Source organism: Haliotis asinina, chromosome 2 (assembly GCF_037392515.1).
Source record: "Haliotis asinina isolate JCU_RB_2024 chromosome 2, JCU_Hal_asi_v2, whole genome shotgun sequence".
NCBI classification, from domain to species: domain Eukaryota; kingdom Metazoa; phylum Mollusca; class Gastropoda; order Lepetellida; family Haliotidae; genus Haliotis; species Haliotis asinina.
The window spans coordinates 26600038-26612408 of NC_090281.1; the positions used below are offsets into that span (position 1 = coordinate 26600038).

The 12371-nt window shown below is 42.1% G+C and overlaps 1 protein-coding gene across 1 annotated transcript; it reads left to right on the forward strand.

The window, feature by feature from the left end:
• The first annotated feature begins 2678 nt into the window (after nt 1-2678).
• LOC137273504 (glutamine synthetase-like) lies at nt 2679-11449 on the forward strand. The gene is made up of 7 exons (XM_067806222.1): nt 2679-2796; nt 6663-6831; nt 7076-7237; nt 7664-7810; nt 8931-9058; nt 9329-9528; nt 10566-11449. Exons 2-7 carry the CDS (start codon nt 6672-6674, stop codon nt 10852-10854), a joined length of 1086 nt encoding a protein of 361 aa, XP_067662323.1. The 5' UTR covers nt 2679-2796; nt 6663-6671; the 3' UTR covers nt 10855-11449.
• Nucleotides 11450-12371: the final 922 nt, after the last annotated feature.

Consider the following 12371-nt stretch of genomic DNA (forward strand, 5'->3'; position numbering starts at 1 on the left):
AAAATAATTTTAAGACAGATATTAAATTTGTTGATATATATTTGTATAGATACATATTTTAGGAGTATGACGATTTCGAATTATCAAAAAATAATCAATAACTAAAACACGGCAGTGGAAATTCCTTGGGATGCGCGATGAGAATAGCGGAAAAGAGGCCACCCGTAGTACAAACCTGTATCACCCTCCTGGAAATTTCACCTATCTGTTGACACCGGTCACACGTCATAGGTAGTACACACACCACACACTGAAGGTGTATTTTGACCGATTTTTACAATGACACTTTTTTGTTAAGTCAGTATGGCCCAGTTCGGAGACCTCTGGCGTGAGGGTCACACGATACAGCTAGGTGTCCCTTCCACCCCACGACGGATATTGCAGGGATAAGTCTTTGAGGAAATCCGCTACCCTGCTCGTACATTCACACTCCGAAGCGTAGTCTGTGTCACACCTCCCGAACCGCATTATGTCCACTAATGTATGGTCCTTGGCCCTTCCTATGCTAAAGCATGGCCCTTGGTCCTTCCACTGCTAAAGCCTTAAATGAAGCTAGACTAGATTTGCCAGGGTTCTCCCAACTCACTGGGGCTCCTTTTCAATTTAGATGGTTTATTTGTTACAATCAAAATTATTTATATTCAGGAACGAAGCGTTATTGATGGATTAATGCTTAATGCGGCGTAAAATCTACCTCACTTACTTAATCCAGTACATCAGTGAGCGAATAAATTTAGTTTTACGCTGCACGCAGCAAACTACAATAATATTCCAGATATGTGGAGGCGGTCTAAAAATAAGCGACACTGCACCAGACAATCACCAACAGCATGAGTATCGATCTGCGCAACTGAGAAGCGATGACATGCGTCAACTAAGTCAGCGAGCCTGACCACCCGATCCCGTTAGTCGTCTCTTACGACAAGAATGGGTTCCTGAAGACCTGAACTCCACGGTTCACTTCCCAGTACGAGCCGAATGGAGACTGGCAGTTTAAGTGATCCCTAAATACTCGCATCTGATAATGACATATATTTACATTTCAAAATGGCATGCCGATATTAAATTCAACCAAACCATAAAACCAAATAAACACAAGAACACTTGCTCGTTATTACGTGAAAATTTCTAGAGAGTCTGATAAAATGGAAAAGAATGGAATTAAATTTCACATGTATTGAGCGTCCTGCATTGATGTGAATAGCCTTCTCCACTGATGTTAATTTTTGTCCATTTACAGTATCAATATACGTAAAAAGTGGGTCAGCAAGTATCACCATATGCATGTGAGTGACAGAACACGTTGAGACTCTGCATGCACACAGTCGCTGATAGCTGAGTCTAATGTCAGTGGCGGTGTAGGTGGTATGGGACGAGTACACGTGCACTACAACTGTGTCATCGACCTTCCAACAGTTCACACCAATTCAAGCCAAAGCTGGAGAACATTTAGTCTGTCTCACAGTCCCTGAACCATATTACTTTCCCTACAACTTAGCACTCCCGGCAGTAATGAAATCTACCTGAAGCAAGTCTAAATTTCCCCGAATTCAGAATACTCGTGAAGGTCCCGGGGTAGAACAGGCCTTCAGGAACGCATGCTTGCCATGAAAGGCCATAAAACCATGCTTGCCATGAAACGGGATCGGGTGTTTAGGCTCCCTGACTTGGTTGATACATGTCATCGGTTCCCAATTGTACACCTCATGTTGTTGGTCATTGGATTGTTTGGGCCAGACTTGATTATTTACAGACCGCCGCCATATAGGTGGAATATTGCTGAGAGCGGCGTAAAACTTAATTCACTCCCCCACCCGAGTTCACAATCACCGAACCCTCTGGAGCTCTTTTTCAGTTAAATGGGTTTAGTAGTTATTATCAAATTATACATATTCAGGGATTAAGGGTTAGTCTAGAGGACATGTAGTTAAGTTCCTGAAGTTAACAAGCGACATGTAACGCTTAATTCTTGACACTACCAATCACCAACAATTCTGGAATATCTTACATTTAACTAGGTCACGCTGAAGATCCAGGTTCGATTCGTCTAATGGGCGTATTGTGTGAAGCCCATTTCTGGTACCCCTGTTATTTTGCTAGAACATTGTAAACCATGCTCATTCACTCACACTGGTCAGAATGATGATCAACCGTCCCACCATATAGCAGAAATATTGCGGTGCAAAACTGAACTCAGTGCAACTGCCGTGCTCTAGCTGTCATTATTGCTCAGTTTGGCTTTAAACAGCAAACAATAAGTGTAAAGCATGCACTCATGATCAGATACAGATAAAGTCTTAAATGAAGTCCATCGCAATTTGACCTCGCGAGTTCACACCACTTAAGTAATGGTGGAGGCGGGTGGCCTTGGACTTGACAAAGATAGTTCGTCTCGTACAAGACGGACATTTAACTTCTGGTGTCATTTTACACTTTACAGCATTCTTGGACAAACAGGTAATTCGGAACTTCGTTATACTACAACAAAGGTAAGTGTTAATTCAGTAAACCATCTTCTTCCCCTTGTCAAATTATTTAATTGTGTCAATGTGACCTACAAACCATCCGAACTCACCGTCAATCGCAGTGCTTCGGAAAGCCACAGAGTCAATGTCACATGATCGGAACACGTGGCTAAATTTAGCCAGCCAATCAAACGTCTCCTTCGGGCGCTGACCAATGAAATGCCATTGCTGCGAGGTGAAGGAAATAAAAATGCCTGGCTCGATCGACGAGGTATAGTACAGCGGCCTACTGTTCAACTAACTATCACAGAGGAATATCGCACAGGAAGAGGTAAGTACATATATATTATGAGTGAGTACCATCAACCGACTTCATATCATCATTCATAGACTAAGCGTCAGTGTTATCTTAAAGGTGGGTGTTGATTGTAATGTAAGCTTTGTTCGCGAACAGCTGATTGCTGATTCAATCCGAACCAAACCGTAGAGTCGAGCTGTTCGCTCAGAGTCTCGGCATTTGACAGATCCGCAAACAGAGCGCTTTGTGTTGAAACTATTGAGAGACTACATGTATAGTTGATTTTCTGTGAATTTCATGTATTATTTAAATGATGTACTAGTGAATTGTGTTTATAGAAGTTTTCGCGTAGAGACACGACGTTTGACAGATCGGTCAACGGAGCACTTTGTGTTGCAAACAATGAAAAACAAGACGTATTTGATATTTTCTAAGAATTTTATGGATTAGTAAATGAATGTACATGTGATTTGTGTTTATGAACAGTTTCTGTAGTAAGCTCTGTTCAGGTGAAGTTATTGTTCTAGCGTTACATCACTCTCGTCAACAGAAGCCCCCGGTATTATGACGCAACACTATTGATTGTAAAGTATTACCGAGTGACTCTTCCCTCGACTTTTAAAAAAAAAAATTTTAAACTCATGGTGGAATCATTAAAAATCGCTCTGTAGAGTCTGGCTGCCCCCAACACCGGCAAAATGTTAAGCACGGGATATGGACGGAATTCATTATCATTGATTCATCTGCGCCTACTTCAACTGCACTAGCTGGCCTCAAACTCCACCAGGTGTCAGATTCGATCCCCGAGCCACGTTGTATGAAAAATATGTTAAAAAATGGCATTAGCTGTTGCGTGGTCTGATTCTAGTGATTGCGGTGAATAGAACCAAGGAGACTTACATTCGGTTTGCAGCGTTTGGGATATTCATATTAAACTGTGACATAATTTCTCAATGGGCTGTCACTGTACTCAACGCACACGCATGGCAAATTATAAATAATTGCTTATGTTGGAAAGACCTCTGCCCGTATCTTCTCTAAGTTTTAACACTGAGGAAAACGTTCTTAGGGTGTAGGTTTTATTAGCTGGATATGTGTTTCAGTATGGTAAGATAAGATTAAAGAAATATGTTAAAAACTGATTATTATCAGATGAGGAATATATATTCAGGGGATAGGATTTGACAAGAGTGGAATTTAACAATCTGAAGAATGGACCACCGGGGTTAATCAAGTACAGCAGCTTTCCGATAAATATTGCAATTTCTTGTTTCCAAACAAGTATTCTTTGTAGAATATTTGGTACATGACGAGTGAGGGGTGAATGTTTTATTCTATAACCTAAAATGGAGCATATGAAATTTTATCCCATCGCACACCGAAAAGGTGAACTCGACCTCTTGCCCCTTGTGAGATAGGCAACTTAGTGTGGGAAGCTGAATTAATTCCAGTAAATTTATTGTTTTCGGGATTCAATTCAAATCCGATCTAATCATACATTATTCAACGCTCATATAACCCTGCTTTCGAGAAGAACCTTGAAACCTGTTGTTATCACACACGAATCCAGGTGCGTAATTTCTAAGAAATTAGCATTCTCCGTCAAAGCCACTTATTCCGGTATAACTACAGGTTATGCAGGTATATGCAGGTTGATAATCTGATGTACTATAAAGCACATAAACAAATAACGTGCATATATTGCAAATGTATTCTTTTCATTGCGAGTGTTTGCTCCTGAGGTTTGTAAAGTAAGCTTCACTGAGGTTTGTGCACTCAGCATAATCTCTTCACAAAGGGGTATCGATTCCTGAAGGTGAAGGTCGCCAAGCACACCAGCTGATCGTGCCTGACAGCTGGAGAACCTCTTTTATGTTATATATGCTAGTCTGGGGCTGGCATTAGCAAATCCATGAATCTGACAAGGTAAAACCATATTTGTTCATGCCCCGATCAAGGATATTAGTGGCGCGCTAACTCGGAGAGATGACCGCGTGGTTCGGTGTGTGTGTTCGCCTAAAGGTTGCTACAGGGTGAACTGTATATGACCGAGATGCGGGTTCGCGCTGCGATAGTATATCTGCGTCAAGGTCGATCCACCAGTTCCTGACTGCAACGAGGCCGTGTTATAATGAAATAAGTCTGGTTTCGATTACAGATCTACAGATGAATATATGTTAAGTTCAATATGTCAAAATCACTAAAAGTGCAAAGGAGGTTGAGGTGAAACGGGGTCTGACGTCGTACTTGAGAATATTTGACTCGTATGACGACATGCACGTGCGGCAACGTGAATAATTCAGACGGAAACTGGTTTGATAGTGCTAACTCTCTAAGAAACCATGCCACATTCAAGCATGAATACTTCACTTAGACACATTATACTGACTCCGAGCCGATCATTCCTTCTTGTACCTGGCACCATGCAGGAACCAACAAGTACCATAATTTAACGTCTTTAAGCGGCCTGGGCTCGAACCCGCGACTAAATGTCCAGTGGAAAACTCCTTGCTCCAGCCAATGTAATTATTCTGCTGGGACATCGAATCACACCTAGTAGTTGGGATCAGGTAGCTTATGGGTAAGTTTATTAGTTCCGAATATTACACGTAAGTTACTGGTTGCGGTAGCCCAGTGGTTACAACGTTCCATCGTTACGAGAAAGATCCGGGTTCGATTCCTAACATGGTCACAATATTTGAGGTCCAGTTCCGAGGTCCCCGGACTTCATGTTGATGGAATATTGCTGGCATGTTGCTAGAAGCGGCGTCAGAACATGGTCAGATACCTTTGCGAATAGTCACATGGCCCGGATGTGTGTTCTGCTTGGTCAGCCTCTTTTGTTTTGTTTTTAATATAATGTGTATATAAGTTATATGCGTGTTTGATGTTGTCTATATTTCTTCAGTGAATATAACCTTATACTGATTAATAGTTATACCCTAGCCTGTGTGCGCATGGGGTGATGAGGTGACTTAGTGGTGAAGGTGTTCGCTTGTCACACCCAAGACCAGGGTTCGATTGCCCACTTCAGTTCAACGTGTGAAACCCATTTCTAGTTGCAAAAACCATCGTAAAGCCAAACTCACTCACTGTGTTCCCAGTGCAGGCTTGGCATGCGCCATACAGTCAATAGTTTTGTTTGGAATTGATAGTGATGTATATCTCTGTATATAAGCCTGCTATTAAATTAGTTACTGCACTATTTCTATATAATTTGAGCTTAATTAATAATGAGCTACTGTTGACTAGTGAACTGCTGCTCAGAATATAGGAACTGGCTTGGCACCACCATGACAGCTGACGCCGTTACACAGGATGCATAATGTATGTGCATGTATATAGTCTGTATGTAGGTTGTATATAGACACTAGCATCAAGCGTTTGGGTTATCGCCGAGGTATACTGGACAGGATCATAAGGTGTTGTAACAGAGATATTGAGCCACGTTTATTTATCAGTGATAAATATCACATATCAGAAATAAAATTGTATGTTCGAGCCTTTCGTGGGATTAACACGTTTTCTTATTCTTAATATGGCATTTATATGACGGAAACCTACGGGTGGTTATCTCATTGTCGTATGTCATTGTCAGCGTGGGTTGTTACGTGACGTCACTCAGTGAAATGGGGAAGTAATGTAACTGGAATAGTGTTCTAACAGGCGTTTAAATCCATGTCACTCGCCAGAAAAAATGGAAAAATGTTTTATGTTTTTAAGGATATGGCATCTTACGGCAAGCATGGGATACTGAAGACTAGTTCTAAACCGGATATAATTCACGGGTCATTTTAAATGGAGAGATCAAAGCCAAATATTTTGGGATGTGTTGTTAACAGGGCATGTGGAGGAAGGAGGCGAAACCAGTCTGTTTCAAGCGTTGTCTTTTGTTCCAGCTAGCCACGATGACGACATCACTGACTGACAAGCAAACACTTGAAAAGTTTCTGAAACTTGAGCAGCCAGATGACAGGGTCATGGCAGAATACTTGTGGATAGACGGCACAGGGGAGGGCATCCGATCAAAGTGCCGGACACTGGACTACGAACCCAAATCTCCCAAAGGTAGGCGGTAGACTTACGCTTAATCTCTGAATGTGTGTGTGTGTGTGTGCGTGTGCGTGCGCGCGTGTGCGTGTGCGTGTGTGTGTGTGTGTGTGTGACATCTCGTAAAAGTAAGCGTTCACGTTTATGTCTTCTATTTAAACACTTGACAAAAAAATTCTTTTCACGCAAGCAACTGAATGTTAGTCTGAAATCTTTCCCACCCCATCCCCACATGTTAATTGTTTTACTTGATGTACTTCAGACTGCCCAGAGTGGAACTTCGATGGCTCCAGCACGTATCAGGCTGAGGGTTCCAACTCCGACATGTACCTCACACCGGTGGCGTTGTTCAATGACCCCTTCCGTCGCGGCAAGAACAAACTGGTTCTGTGTGAAGTGTACAAATACAACAAAAAACCAGCAGGTAAGGGAATATAATATTACTCCCATCATATGAAGCCAAATTTTGAGATACACTATCAAAGTCACTGATATTTTAGTGTGTATCAGTAAAGAAGATGCCTCACTGTTCTGTCGTCATTCATTTTGGATGAGAGAAATAAATTATAGGCGATGACATGGTAGTCTCATCGATCAGTGCTTATTTTAATTAAGCACAATATCAGAGATGTATGACCACATCTTGCATAGTATCCATTGGAGTAAAGCAGAGCAAATACAAAGTACTGAGTTGCCTCCCCTTGATGTTAGACGCAATTGTTTCAGAGACCTTTCTTTTCGTGTTTCACAACCGCAATATAGCTGGAATAGTGCTGAATGCGGCGTAAAATGAAACTCACTCAACCATTCAGTGTTGATTCAAGTACATGTATCGCCTTGTTTGTTTCAGAAACCAACCGCCGCATGACGTGCAATCAGGCCATGGAGAGGGCGCACCAGGAGCACCCCTGGTTCGGCATTGAGCAGGAGTACACTTTGCTGGACTATGATGGCCATCCATACGGTTGGCCTAAGAACGGTTTCCCTGGACCCCAAGGTCAGTCACTAGGCACTCATTATTTAAAATGTTTTATTCGTTATATTCATAGTACAAACTTTTAAGCATTCACAATATATCAATATTGTGTCTGCATTTTTGTATCAATGCATCAGTATGTGGGAGATACGTAGATACTATCCAAGAATGCCTCCCTTCCTGTACACCAGTAAACCGCAGTCTTGATTCCTCTACTAGGCTTATATTTGTTACCGCGCTTATGACAGCAGTTTCTTGCAAAAAACATACCGCAGTGTTATAAAGCGCATTTATTACACTCAAGCATGCATAACATGATGTACCAATGTCCCTGCATTTTATATCTTGGGCCTTTGACCTACAACTACAGAAATAAATCTGTCATGTCTACCTGTCCCGAGGGGAACAATTCCCCAGTGCTCCACGTCCGTCACGTTTGAAGAACAGTTACCCATGAGCCCATGCCTCCCTAAATTAGTACCCTACCCTTGTCTCCAAAATGAACAACAGGTCTTGAGGGGCATAGCTACCATCATGAAAAGGCCGGAGCTTACACACGATTGTTGCGAAAACGGTTGGAGAAACCCTCAATACTATATAAATGGAAAAAAATAACTTTGCAGCCTATCGGGCTTACACGAAAAACATTGACTTGCTGCGCGCCTGGCAACGAGTACCGAACTTTGGACACTCCTTCGGGAATACATATAAGCTTGTCCGTCTTTGGGCAACAGTTCCCCAGCGCCTGATGTTTGTCATCCTAAGGACATTCCTTGTATACCCAGGGGACAACGTTTCCCATTGTCACAAGTTTGCCATGAAGGTAATCAGCGTCGCAGTGAAAGAGGTGATTGCTTTTCCTGGTCCCGTCCCCACCCTCCCCACCTTAAAATAATTTCGGGAACGTAGGTCAAGTGTAGACTGCAGTTAGTCCAGTCTTTGTGAAAAGGGACCAGTTTCACAACCTGCATCATTGACTTACATAGTCGTAACTACGAGAGCTTTGTGAAACAAGGTACTTTTGTTACACGTTGTAGCCCTTGCCTCCAGCCCCCGGGGTGTACAATGTGTGAAACGTATTTACATGTATGTTGCTAAACGCGGAATAAGACATCGTTGACTCGCTCACTCTTGTTTCCAGGTCCCTACTACTGCGGTGTCGGAGCCAACAAGGTGTACGGCCGTGACGTAGTTGAGGCTCACTACCGGGCGTGTCTGTATGCAGGAGTTAAGATTGCTGGATGTAACGCGGAGGTTATGCCTGGACAGGTCAGTAAATATATAACATTCAACCCACCTCTTTCTACCCTCATGATTCCCAGAACGTTTCCCTAATGTATCACCTGTTTCGAAAAACCGACACGTTCACACATCTTGTTTTGCCTGTAACATTTGATATCAAAATCAAACAGAAGGACCCTGTAAGGCTGTCCAGTTCTTAAGTTTTACATTAGATTCTAATCACGGTGTTTTTTCGTTAGCATTGCCATGAGGTTATACAATTACGATCGCGTCTTACCTCTATACTTCACTTTCCAGTGGGAGTTCCAAGTTGGGCCCTGTGAGGGTATCTCCATGGGAGACCATCTCTGGGTAGGCAGATACCTCCTTCACAGAGTCGCAGAAGAGTTTGGGGTCGTTGTTACCCTTGACCCGAAACCCATGGAAGGCGACTGGAATGGCGCCGGCGCTCACACCAACTACAGCACCCTGTCCATGAGAAACGAAGGTGGCCTCAAGTATGTATGGCATATATTGGTATATGGTCTCTTACCATTGAAAGGATGATATTGTGGAAAAGAGACCCTTTTTGTATGTATGAGTGATTTTATGTTTCCTTGCATTGGCAATCAATGTGTGCAAATGCATATTTCAGTTTAGATTTCAATCGGAAATTTGACACCTCAGTTTAATTTCCTCATTTGAACCAGTCAGAGTCAAAAAGTATTTCCTTGTAGAATTCAGCGTGGTCTTTATGACACAAGGGCAATGAAGGTCACATTCGTCATGACTTTGCAAGATAAAATAAATTATAATTTGCTATCACAAAATCTGAAATTTCATTTCCTTGATTGAAACGGATTTGCTTACACCACATTATATTTTTGAGTTAAATGTATAACAATGACAGCTCTTTATACTTCACGTATAAAGGGATGGCTAGATACTTCCCATTTATTTCGGTTTTAAACTGTTCAACATAAAGGTTTTCATCTCTCTGCCGCAACTGCTATGTTTATGGCCTGTAGCTGTAGTTTTCCTTGAAAGCGCACGTCTCAGCTGCACGAATATCGTAAGAGATATTTTTTGTCGAATGTTTAGAGTTCTATTCCGCACAAGGGCACATTGCGTGAAACGTATCTTGCGTCCACCGCATTATTATTGCTGAAATATTGCTAAAACGATGTAAAAACCATACTGACACGTGCTTGGGATTTCCGTTAGAAAAAAATATCAAACTTTTTTGTATCCATGGAAACAGAAAGTACCAGTGAAAACAGATTTCATGCATTTACGTCATACGTTTAGGAATAGCACATAAAGCCACGTAGGATAGCCTATTGGTTAAGGTGTTCGCTCGTCACGCCCAAGACCCTGTTTCGACTTTGGGACGTAGTTGAAAAGTGTGTAGCCCATTTCTGGAGATCACCATCATGATTGGGTTGGTATATTGCTAAAAGCGGCTTAAAATCCTCATCACTAAATTCATGTAGGATTTCGCATGTTACTGGAAGGCTTTACAACCTAGGTCATAATTACCATGGTCTCTTTACAGGGTTATTGAAGAAGCCATCGAGAAACTATCCAAACACCACGTACGGCACATCAAAGCCTACGATCCACGTGAAGGCAAGGACAACGAGAGACGTCTCACGGGACACCACGAGACTTCATCCATTCACGATTTCTCGGCAGGTGTCGCTAACCGCGGAGCTAGTATCCGAATTCCCCGCCAGGTGGCTGAAGATGGCTACGGTTACCTCGAAGACAGACGCCCATCATCCAACTGTGACCCCTACTCCGTCACTGAGGTCATTGTGAGAACGACAATACTCAATGAATAAATACCGTAGGATATATTGGGCGGAAATCTCAACATGTGACGACCCATTGCTGGACATTATTTCTTCATTAACACCTTACATCACTGCATGGACTCATTTCGGCCTGGTTCCCCAACCCGGAAGTGAATGGACAGGGGAAACCTACATCGACTCCTCAACCAATGACCTTATTTAATGTTTCAACTGTGATATTACATTTGTAAAATAAGATGCTATGCATCTGTGAATGTGAAAGGAAAATGATTTTCTAATTTTGAAAGACATTCCTGACTTGTCGAAACGCAGCAATGTACAACTTGGATTTTTTTTTTTATTTAAGAAATGTTTTTTATTAACTCAAACGAATCTGCAATAAGGTTACTAACGTTCGCAGATAATCAGATACGACGGTAACATGTTACTTTGTATATAGTTCACAAAATATCTGCATTCGTTTCGACTGACTTTTGCCTCAGTTCTGAAACTTGTAGGTTTTGGCTTTCAAGAGCTCTCGAGGACGTAGTAGACAAGTCGGTAGTACGTGTATGTTGAACCGTGTATTGTACGATGTTTTGTTACAAAGCATCAATATTGTCAAATAAATGTATATATGTTACAGGTTTCATTCTCTAGTTCTTTATGGGTCAGGTAGCCAAGTGGTTTAACTTTGGCTCGTCCTGCCAAAGACCTGGGTTCGATTCTTCTCATGGGTATAATCTATGAAGACCGTTTCTTGTGTCTCATTGATGTTTCGGGAATAAATGCGTCGTGAGACCAAACTCACTCACTCTAGTTCTTTAAAAATCACATATATAGATTAGTAGACAAGGTCTGCCCTTAACAATGTTAAAGATGGAACTTGTTGTGTCTCTGCCTGACAGCACGGGGATTAGACAAGGATTGGTCATCTAGGAGTCTCTGTATCGTTCTTACACGATGTTAATGTTAAACTGAGGCATTATATCTGGCGGGGCTGAAAATATTAGCCGACGCTAATCAGGACAAGAAGGGGAAAAGAACACATGCGGCTACTCAGCGACGGAGTCGTAATTAGCAAAGCCATTGACAGGGGCGGTTGGGTTGTCCAGTGGTAAAAGTGTTCGATTGCACACACCGATGCGAGTGGAGCCCATTGTATTTATAGTGCTGTAATATTGCTTCAAGCGACTTAGACCCAACTCAATTAGTCATGAACGAACATTATTCAAGCTTTGGAATTGCCACTTCGCTCGTATTAATTCTACTAAAATAACGCCGTGCAAACTAATTCCAGATCTCGATCCAGTTTAGTGCACAATTGATTGTTGAACGTACAGTGCACGTTATTCAAGGTCAAGGGCGACTACATTACTCGAAGGTACAGTGGATGTCATAAAACGTAGGCTACATTAATGTATGGTACACAGTACACGTCACGCAAGGTCGACTACATTACTGCATGGTACAATACACGTCATGATACAAGGTAGGGTACATTACTGGAAGGTACAATACACACCATACAAGGTAGGGTACATTACCGGAAGGTACAATACACG